General features: G+C 40.2%; 1 protein-coding gene across 2 annotated transcripts in view; it reads left to right on the top strand.

Annotated features, from left to right (window-relative positions):
• The first annotated feature begins 719 nt into the window (after positions 1-719).
• Positions 720-10900, top strand: part of SUCLA2 (succinate-CoA ligase ADP-forming beta subunit) — a 48087-nt gene continuing 37906 nt past the window's right edge. Inside the window, exons 1-2 of one of the 2 annotated variants that reach the window (XM_029210445.1) lie at positions 720-868; positions 7660-7840. In XM_029210445.1, the coding sequence (XP_029066278.1) occupies positions 779-868; positions 7660-7840 (271 nt within the window). In that variant the 5' untranslated portion in view covers positions 720-778. Of the gene's footprint in view, positions 869-4352; positions 4374-7659; positions 7841-10900 lie in introns of those variants that run through there. The other variant, XM_029210446.1, reaches the window with a different exon arrangement.

The raw sequence follows: 10900 nt of genomic DNA, 5'->3' as shown, positions 1-10900 counted from the left end.
AGGATGGAGAAAAACAGGAAGACTTCTGTGCTCTGGATACTGGTCCTAGTTAGTTAAGGTGCATTTCTGAGGAATAATTTCAACGAACCCAGAACCTTGCATCTTCCCATACCTAGAAAGGCACTAAAATCATTAACTTGAGATGTCTGCTCTTTGTGATTAGCAGTGATCCTTTTATGTTCGACTACATGTTTTTTTTTTTCCCCACCAAAAAAACTCCTGTACAACCTGGCTCCTCCCTTACATTTTTGCAGCAGTTCCTCAGAGCTGAGAGGTGTCTCCCGGCAACAGTTCTCAGTGACCAGTGGCTGAGCATCTTCTCTTAGAGGGCAGAACCGCTCTGTTTTACTCACTGCTGTATCCCAAAGCTCAACTGCAGTGTTTGGCACAAAACCGACATGCAGTTCTTATTTTCTGAATCTTAAAGAGATGAGGCACCTGAGGCTCAGAGAACTTAAGATCACACAGGTGGTGGCGCTGGTCGTCTCCCTATTACATTTCGCTAGGAAAACTTCAGGTTGCTGAGCAATGGCCGAAGGTCGTTTATTGAGGCTGCGGTGAACAGTTACAAAGGTCAAAGTTTGCTCTACGCCCGCCAAGCCCAGCTTCTCAGGAGCAATTCCTGCTTTGCCTGCCTGGGGCGAGCCGCAGTCAACCCTAGACTCCGCCCCATGGGCGGGGCCAGGGGCGGTCCGCGTGTCGGGAGCCGCTGCGTCGACAGCCGCCTAGAGCTTCTGCGCCTGCGCGCGGCGCCCAGGAGCCTGGGTCGGACTCAGAAATGGCGGCCTCCATGTTCTACAGCCGGCTCTTGGCTGCCGCCACCCTTAGGAGCAACCGGTCCCGGACGGCGCTGCGGGCCGCTGCCCAGGTATTGCGGCCCAGCCCGCCCTCGCTTTGAGGGTCGGCAGGAGAAAGGGCGAGGTGGGGGACTGGCTCCTGTGGGCGAGGTGTGAGGGGATCCGGGGCCCGGCTCGGGGTCACTCCGCAGTCGGTGACATTGGGCATCAGGGGGTGCCCCGCCGGGCCGGCGGGCGGCTTGCCCGGGAGTGCTGCCCGCCAGGACTGCGAGCGGGCTCTTGTTTGCGCTTTTCTGTTCCAGGCTTAAGTTTGCGAGGAGCTCCAGCATTCTGGCGAGGGCTGCTCACCCAGTTACTGAGGGGGCGGCGGGGAGCCAGGGTGGGCTCCGTGTGGAGAGGTGGCGGCCGGACGCTTTCTCCTGCTGCTCCGGCGTCCGGCGCGGTGGGCCGAGGTTTCCGCGGCCCCTCTTTGGGGAGGGGGAAAATGCCCTTCAGATGTACTTTTGTGTCTCTTGGAAGCTGTCACACGTAGGAGTGGCTTCACAGAACCAGCCGTGCTTGCTGACTGGCCTTTTCTGGGACGAGGCCGGGAAGTTTCCCATCTCCGCCAAGTAGTGGTGTACTGTTCTGTTCAATAGCGGTAATGACATGATGTTTACCAGCTTACCAACTGGGGAAATAAGATAGTCTTTTGGGTCACTTCATTTTTGCATGGAATATAGTATAATAGACGCAGGGTGTGTGCGTGTGTGTGTGTATAAGAGACGCAGGATATGTGTGTGTGTGTTTATGATAGACGCAGGGTGTGTGTGTGTGTAAGTGTGTAAGTAACGGAGCAAGGGCTTGTGTGCCCGTGGCACAGAAAACCAAACTGTCAGGGGTTGTTTGCAGCAAAGTAAGCGTTTATTTGCAGCGCGCCAAGCAAAGGAGTGTGAGACAAGACACAAATCCACTACAACTTGGTCTTTGAGTTAGGAGTTGTTTTTAAAGGGGAAGAACAAAGAAGCTGGGATTAATCATTGGCTTGTGTAACTTCTGTGACATTTCTTAATTCTAGTTTCAGAGGGTCAGGTTGTCTCCTGTTTATGGTTCTCTGGCCAGATGGTCCATGGCTTGGGGGCCTATTAGCTCATCTTGCCCTGGAGAAACAACCTGAGTTTGTACTTTAATGATGGTATCTGCAATAGCAATTTTAGTGCATTAATGATGTTATCAACACAGCAGTTTTAGTCATCTGACTCTGGTTGATTAGTGTTCAGTTAGCACAGGATTGAAGTTGGAGGGGACAAGAAAGGGAATAAGCTTTTGGGTAGAGGGATTAATCAGTTCAGTAAGGGAACTTGGTTGTAGGAGGGCTCAGTTGGAGCATTTATTGTAGGCCAGGGACTGTGCCAAGCATTTTACATGTAAGCTCTCAGTAGGCTTTTCAGCAACACTGTAAGTCAGTCATTAATTTCCACATCATTGATGGAGAAACCTTGGCTAAGAGAACGAGTAATTTGGTCTAGGTCACCAAGCAGGTGAGGTCATAGCTGAGGCTTAATTCCAGAAGTGTCTGGCTCTAAAACCTGTGTGCTTGAATCTGCTCTATGGTTTTTCCTAGAGCATAAGAATTAATTGTTTCCAACATTGACACTGATAAACTTGTGGAAGGGCATGATTAGCTTCCTAAGTCAATTCCAGAATTTTAGGTTGTGTTCTGAAGTAACCTCAGACATGTCATAAATGAATTGATTTAGACTTTTTTTTTTCTTTTTAAAGCTATTCATACTTTCAACCTAGTGAATTCTGTGAGTTTGCTTCCTAATAGGAGAAGTGATACTTTTTTGGCCTTGAACTTCCCTCTTATGGGTCTTAAAGGGGGCTGTCTAGTTTTTAGAAAATGAGACTTTGGTGAACAAATATGTTTCCATTCTTAACATTGTTTTTATACTTTTGGAAATTTACCTTTAAAAGTCTTTATCTCTCCATATAGAGATGCCTAATATATTGTCTTAAACACCTTCTCTTCCACCCTCACATTAAGTAATATAGCTTTAGAGTTTGGAATCACCTTAGTCTAACCCCTTCCTTTTTTTTTAATTTAATTTTTGTCTTATATTGGAGTATAGTTAATTTACAGTGTTGTGTTAGATTCAGGTGTACGGCTAAGTGATTCAGTTATACATATATCCATTCTTTTTCAAACTCTCTTCCCATACAAGTTATTACAGAATATTAAGTAGAGTTCCCTGTGCTATACAGTAGGTCCTTATTGATTATCTATTTTATATATAGTAGTGTGTATATGTCAATCCCAATCTCCTAATTTATGGCTCCACCTCCCCCACCCCCCCCAACGTTTCGCCTTTGGTAACCATAAGTTTGTTTTCTGTGTCTTGTGAGTCTGTTTCTATTTTGTAAATAAGTTCATTTGTAGCAATTTTTTTTTTTTTTTAGATTCCGCATGTAAGTGATATGATATGGTATTTGTCTCTGTCTGACAGACTTCACTTAGTATGATAATCTTTAGGTCCATCCATGTTGCTGCAAATGGCATTATTTCATTCTTTTTTATGGCTGAGTAGTATTTCATTGTATATGTGTACCACATCTTCTTTATCCATTCGTCTTTCGATGGACATTTAGGTTGCTTCCACGTCTTGGCTATTGTAAATGGTGCTGCAGTGAAAATTGGGTCTAACCTCTTGCTTTTGTACATGGGGACATAGAGGTGCAGGGCCTAAGGAATCTTGTTCAAGGTCACCCACTGAGTTTAGCAAATTCTCTTAAACATTTTGTTTAGTTCTCTGACCCTTTTCTAGTTTCTCTGTATCTTTTGTCCAGTGTATATTTGGTAAAAATAGTTCAGGTTAAATAATTTAAGGTATCGTCTTGTTTGTTGTGAATCATACTCCCCAGTAACTACATTTTTCCACTTTTGACTAAGTATTATTTAAACTAGGTATGTGATTGGATAGGTGGTGGGGTAGGAATTTGGCCAGGAATTTGTGGCCTTTTGGCAGTAGGAGTCTTCTAAGTGATAATATCAGGAAAGAAAAATACTTAAATGTGGGAATCTTTGTGATTATGCAGTGATTTGTATTACCAACATAATTCACAGCTGATGATATTTCAAGTTACAACTTCTAGTGGTGCAAGGAAAGGATTATCAAAATACTTCAGATATTTAAAAAAAACTTTAAAGTGGTATAAAAAGCTATCAGCAATACCTTATGAGTACTACTAATTCTTTGTAAATAAAGATATTTGAAAATACATATAGATATCTGAAAGAAACCATAAAAATATACTTAGAGTTTTTTCTTTTTTTTTTTTTGCGGTACGCGGGCCTCTCACTGTCGTGGCCTCTCCCGTTGTGGAGCACAGGCTCCGGACGCGCAGGCTCAGCGGCCATGGCTCACGGGCCCAGCCGCTCTGCGGCATGTGGGATCTTCCCGGACTGGGGCACGAACCCGTGTCCCCTGCATCAGCAGGCGGACTCTCAACCACTGCACCACCTGGGAAGCTCTATACTTAGAGTTTTGCATCATGGATTTATCCTCAGCCTTTTTTGGAAAAATTTCAAACTGATAGGTATGTTCCAGCCAGTACATTGAACACCCATATTGCCTTCACCTGCATTTAACTTTATGCCACATTTGCTTTATCTTTAAAAAAATTATATGATATGCAGTCATATAATTTATATACATATGTATGTATGTATAAATTATATTCATTTATTTTTGCTGAACCGTTTGAAAGTAAGTTGCAGGTATCATGGCACTTCTTCACCCTTAGATGTTTCAGTGTATGTCTCTTAAGAATAAGGACATTCTCCTAAATAACCACAATATAGTTATCGTACTTAGGAAATTTAAAATTGCTGAAATACTTATATCTAGTGTATAAGTCAGATTCACATTTCCCCAGTTGTCCCCAAAGTGTCCTCTATAAATGTTAGATTTTTTTTTTTTTAACTAGGATCAGGCCTCTATGGTATTTTTTTCTGTTCTGTCCAGCTAATTAGGTGCCACTTAGTGACTGTGATTGCTCTTATATGTGTTGCAGCTGTTTATACATCTGTGAACTCTGGTTGGCCTCATTCTTTATGTGTTCCTGGTAGTGTCTGGTATATAGGCATTCAAAAATGTTTCAGTGTATGACTATTTTCGTCAAGCTTATGCTAGGTACTCCCCCTTTCCCCCTTGTTTTTATTATTTTGAGGTATAGTTTATGTACAGCAAAGTGCATAATTTATTTACAACTTCAGTGGATAGCTAGATTAATTTTTATGTCGGTGTCCATGTACATAATGGTGTAGCCACCATTCAGATCAAGATATACATACAGTGTTTTTAGCCCTCAGAAGGCACTCTCTTTACCAATACTCACCAACAGAAGGTAACCACTTATTCTGACTTCTATCACTGTATGTTAATTCTGACTGGGTCCGAACTATATAAAAAGAAATCATATAAGTATGTATTCTTGTGTCTGTCTTCTTTCCCTTAAAATTATATTTGTGAGATTAATCCATTGTTTTGTGAGCAGTAGGTTTTTTCTTTTTTGCTCTGTAGTATTCTATTATATTAATATACTACAATTTACCCATTCTTCTATTGATGGGCAATTGAGTCATTTCCATTGTTTTGTCTATATGAATAAGCCTGCTATGAGCATTCTTATATATGCCTTTTGGCAGACTAAGCACTCATTTCTGTTGAGTATATACCCAGGAATGAGATTTCACAAGGTAGATGTATACTGAAGTTTGGGAAGTTGTTGGTTTTTAATGTTAAAGTGAAACTAAATCAGGGAATTGAGCTACCCAAGAGAAATGTTATCCAGGATTTTAGCTTACCAGATGAATCAGAAATAGCTTGCTATTCTGTGTGATTGATTTGTTAGACTAGTGGTTCTCAAACTGTAGCGTGCTTAAGAATCAACTGAATAACTGTTTACAAGTGCAGATTTCTTGTGGCCCAGTCCAGAGGCTCTGATTTTGTAGATGAAAGGGGGACCCTGGAATCTGCATTTTTAGAGGCATTCCCAGGTAATTTTGATGCAGACTTTTCTCTTTAAGAATCAGACTGTTTTGTATAAGATTTCTTTGAATTCAGTTTTTATGATACTGTTTCGTATGTACAACGTTTCAGTATTCTGTATTCTGTGTGGAGATAATGGGAATGTATGGGTGGATAACACTTAAATGTGTGATTCCAGTGCAGTTTTACAAGGCTTTCATAGCACTTAATTTGTTCTACATATTGCCATATAAAGTTGATAGGATTGAGGAGTTTGAAAAAAGGGAGGGAGGTGTTTCTGTGTGTTGTTAATGATGGGCTAAGACTAGGCTCTGACTTAGTGGAGCTTTGGGACCATAGATGCTAGAGATCTTCCTGATTGCATCCTTCCTTCAATAGTTCTCATTGTTGTGGCCTTGCCACCGGTGGCTGACAGCTCTCATACTCATTTGTCTTTCATCAGTGACTTATTCAGCTGGTAGAGGGACACCTTATTTGTTTCCTACTTATTTCTTTCTGAAAAAATAATTCTTACTCAGCTCTACTGAGGGATATTTTAGTGGAGAAAACTCCTCCAGCTGTATGAAATAGCACTTCTTATTTTTTTATTTTCTATCTCCTTACTCTTATTACTACTGTTTGATGTATTTTGTTTATTGTCTGTGCCTCCTCCTCCCCCCGACACACAAATACACACTAGATTGTAAGCTTTAGGTGCAAGGGTTTTGTTGGGTTCACCTCACTATTAACAGTGTCTAGGTGCTCAGTAAGTTTTTGAATGAATGAATGTTCTATGTAGATTGAAAAAGGGAAGTTTGTAGGGCATTTCTTTCTTGGAAGCTTTCGCAGTCCAGTTGTGAAGGACATACACCTGAACTGGGTTTGTAAAGGAGACACCAGTTAAAGGAATCATTTAGAAGGAATGCATTAAAGATGATGTTGCAGATTGGTTCTCTGAGCTGTAATTTGCAGACTATTAGATGGAGAGTTTCATGGAGGAAGTTTACTAGAAAGTGATCTCTGGATCAACAACTGCGGAGAGTGAAGGAAGGAGGACTGAATAGAGGGAGTCATAGAACTGTGGTGCAGTGCACTGGGGACCTCTGCTCTTCCTATGGAAGGTCTGCAGCTAGGACGGTCCTGAATTGTCCCAAATTGGGGTGAGGTGCCAGGTCTTTCCATCCTTCCCTTAACCCTCATTGGCCAGTAATTGGCTGCAGGCTGACAGTGGGAAAGGAGGTATGACTTAAGGCAGGGAGGCTCCAGTGAGGGGACTCAGCTGAGACCTGTCAGCTGCCAACACTCCCAGCAGCTGGGCTATGAATGCCTTGGTCCCAAGGGAGGATCTGGGCAGCACACCACAATGTGCACTACAGATGAAGTAGGGGTTTGAGCTTTGAATGCACGAAAGCTTAATGCTACCAAATCATTCAGTTATCTCTAGTGTCAGGCAATTTGTTAGGTGCCGGAGGAATGGTGGAGAGAAGAAAGATGGGAAGGATTTTTGATTTGGTGGAAATAGGAGATTGGTTTTAGATCTGCGAAATTTGGCATTGAGGTAGAAATGCTCTGTAGATCATTAGAGATACGGTAGTAAAGCTCAAATAAAAGATAAGGACTGGAGGTGATGAGGAAATAGTTAAAGCTACAAGGGTAACATTTGATATTAGCTAGTAGATTAGCTCTTAGTTTTGTGTTGTAATTTACTCTGAATATTATATTTTGATGTCTTAATATAACAATTTTGTTATAGTTTTGAAGAACAGAGTACTCTAAAGTATTTTGAGAAGGTGTTTTTAACAAGAATTACTGCTAAATCACTCTCTGTATAAATATGTCCCCAATTTCTCTAGGTTCTGGGAAGTTCTGGATTGTTTAACAACCATGGACTCCAAATACAGCAGCAACAGCAAAGGAATCTCTCACTACATGAATACATGAGTATGGAATTGTTGCAAGAAGCTGGCGTCTCCATTCCCAAAGGACACGTGGCTAAGTCACCAGATGAGGCTTATGCAATTGCCAAAAAATTAGGTACTAAATTAAGAAAAACTTATGCCATCTCGACATGGGATCTTTGATAAGATATGAACTTTACTTCTGGTTTAATAACAAGTTTTGGCTTTTATTTTATATTTAAAAAATAAGTTTTATTAACGTAAAAGAGAAGGTGGAACTTATGATTTTTGGCATCCTAAAATTATTATGAGATTATTCTGCGCCCCGTAGTGCTGATAACTTAAGAATCAAAGCTTCAGGAAGCTGAAGTCCTGTTTTTTTTTTTACATCTTTATTGGAGTATAATTGCTTTACAATGGTGTGTTACTTTCTGCTTTATAACAAAGTGAATCAGTGATACATATACATATGTTCCCATATCTCTTCCCTCTTGTGTCTCCCTCCCTCCCATCCTCCCTATCCCACCCCTCCAGGCGGTCACAAAGCTCTGAGCTGATCTCCGCTATGCGGCTGCTTCCCACTAGCTATCTGCCTTACGTTTGGTAGTGCATATATGTCCATGCCTCTCTCTCGCTTTGTCACAGCTTACCCTTCCCCCTCCCCATATCCTCAAGTCCATTCTCTAGTAGGTCTGTGTCTTTATTCCTGTCTTACCCCTAGGTTCTTCATGACATTTTTTTTTCTTAAATTCCATATGTGTGTGTTAGCATACGGTATTTGTCTTTCTCTTTCTGACTTATGAAGTCCTGTTTTTAGTTACAACTATGGGGAAGAAAATTCTGGCTGTGATGATTCTTCAGGGAAATGGTGACAGAAAATCTTACCTGTTTATGCGATTGTAAAGAGAGGTCCAGTATTTCTCCTGTCTTTTTTTTTGGACATGAAAAATAGAGAGCCAGAAGGGCGAAAAAAGAAGTTGAGCATTAGAATGTAAGCTCTATAAGAGGAGGGTTTCTTTGTCTTATTTTGTTCACTGATATATCCCAACCTCTTAGAAGAGGGCCTGACACTTAGGTAATCAATAAATGTTAATATCGTTGAATGAATTAAATAGTTGCCTATGTTTATTAGATTATTTTATTGATAACAGAAACAATAGGTTTTGTTAATTTGAATTTATATTAATCTTTTAATTAAATAAATTTTGAGTTTGGAAAGTATGCTTCACTTTATATTTTTAAGGATTTAATAAGAGAACATGATAATGAGTAATGTAATAGCTATACACTGCATTTTATTCGTAGTAGTATTTAAAATCCCACCAATTTTATGTAGATTACCAAAATTAATCTCTTTTGTATGTACATTTGATTAATATGGTTTTAAATGTGCTTTGGTGGAGACTTTTATTAGTTTTTCAAGAAAGATGTGGAACATTTTAAACTGTTTAAAATTGTAAAAGTCTTCATCTCTATTTGTACTTATTTGTTTCTAGAATGGGTTTTTCTTTCAAAAGTGAGAGCATGTAGAAGATCAGAAAGTTGTCATATATTATATGATATGTTTTTGAATGAGGTAGCCTTGATTTCCTTGACTTGGAAGCATGATTTTTTTTTAAAACATCTTTATTGGAGTATAATTGCTTTACAATGTTGTGTTAGTTTCTGCTGTATAACAAAGTGAACCAGCTATATGTATACATATATCCCCATATCCCCTCCCTCTTGCGTCTCTCTCCCACCCTCCCTATCCCACCACTCTAGGTGGTCACAAAGCACTGAGCTGTTCTCCCTGTGTGATGCAGCTGCTTCCCACTAGCTATCTGTTTTACATTTGGTAGTGTAAATATGTCAAGGAAGCATGATTTTTAATTTACAGTTTTGTTTATTGTTAATCAGAGAAACAATTTTTTTTTTTAAGGACTGATGGTTTTATTTATTTAGTACAGAATCCCAGGAGTGAAACTGCTGGCTTGAAGGGCATATGCATACTTACTTACTTACTTAATTTATTTATTTAACATCTTTATTGGAGTATAATTGCTTTACAATGGTATGTTAGTTTCTGCTTTATAACAAAGTGAATCAGCTATACATATACATATGTCCCCATATCTCCTCCCTCTTGTGTCTCCCTCCCATTCTCCCTATCCCACCCCTGTAGGTGGTCACAAAGCACCGAGCTGATCCCCCTGTGCTATATGGCCACTTCCCAGTACCTATCTGTTTTACATTTGGTAGTGTATATATGTCCATGCCACTATCTCACTTCGTCCCAGCTTACCCTTCCCCCTCCCCGTGTCCTCAAGTCCATTCTCTATGTCTGTATCTTTATTCCTGTCCTGCCCCTAGGTTCTTCAGAACCATTTTTTTTTTTTAAGATTCCATATATATGTGTTAGCATATGGGATTTGTTTTTCTCTTTCTGACGTAATTCACTCTGTATGACAGTCTCTAGGTCCATCCACCTCACTACAAATAACTCAGTTTCGTTTCTTTTTATGGCTGAGTAGTATTCCATTGTATATATGTGCTACATCTTCTTTATCCATTCATCTGTCGATGGACACTTAGGTTGCTTCCATGTCCTGGCTGTTTAAGTAGTACTGCAATGAACATTGTGGTACATGACTCTTTTTGAATTATGGTTTTCTCAGGGTATATGCCCAGTAGTGGGATTGCTGGGTCGTATGGTAGTTCTGTTTTTACTTTTCTAAGGAACCTCCATACTGTTCTCCATAGTGGCTGTATCAATTTACATTCCCACCAACAGTGCAAGAGGGTTCCATTTTCTCCACACCCTCGCCAGCATTTATTGTTTGTAGATTTTTTGATGATGACCATTCTGACTGGTGTGAGTTGATACCTCATTGTAGTTTTGATTTGCATTTCTCTAGTGATTAGTGATGTTGAGCATCCTTTCATGTGTTTGTTGGCAATCTGTATATCTTCTTTGGAGAAATGTCTATTTAGGTCTTCTGCCCATTTTTGGATTGGGTTGTTTGTTTTTTTGATATTGAGCTGCATGAGCTTCTTGTAAATTTTGGAGATTAATCCTTTGTCAGTTGATTCATTTGCAAATATTTTCTCCCATTTTGAGGGTTGTCTTTTCGTCTTGTTTATGTTTTCCTTTGCTGTGTAAAAGCTTTTAAGTTTCATTAGGTCCCATTTGTTTATTTTTGTTTTCATTTCCATT

Source organism: Monodon monoceros, unplaced genomic scaffold (assembly GCF_005190385.1).
Source record: "Monodon monoceros isolate NGI ecotype Baffin Bay Population unplaced genomic scaffold, NGI_Narwhal_1 Super_Scaffold_8, whole genome shotgun sequence".
In the NCBI taxonomy this organism is placed as follows: domain Eukaryota; kingdom Metazoa; phylum Chordata; class Mammalia; order Artiodactyla; family Monodontidae; genus Monodon; species Monodon monoceros.
The sequence above is the reverse complement of the archived record's forward strand: the minus strand, read 5'-3'. Positions and strand labels throughout refer to the sequence as shown.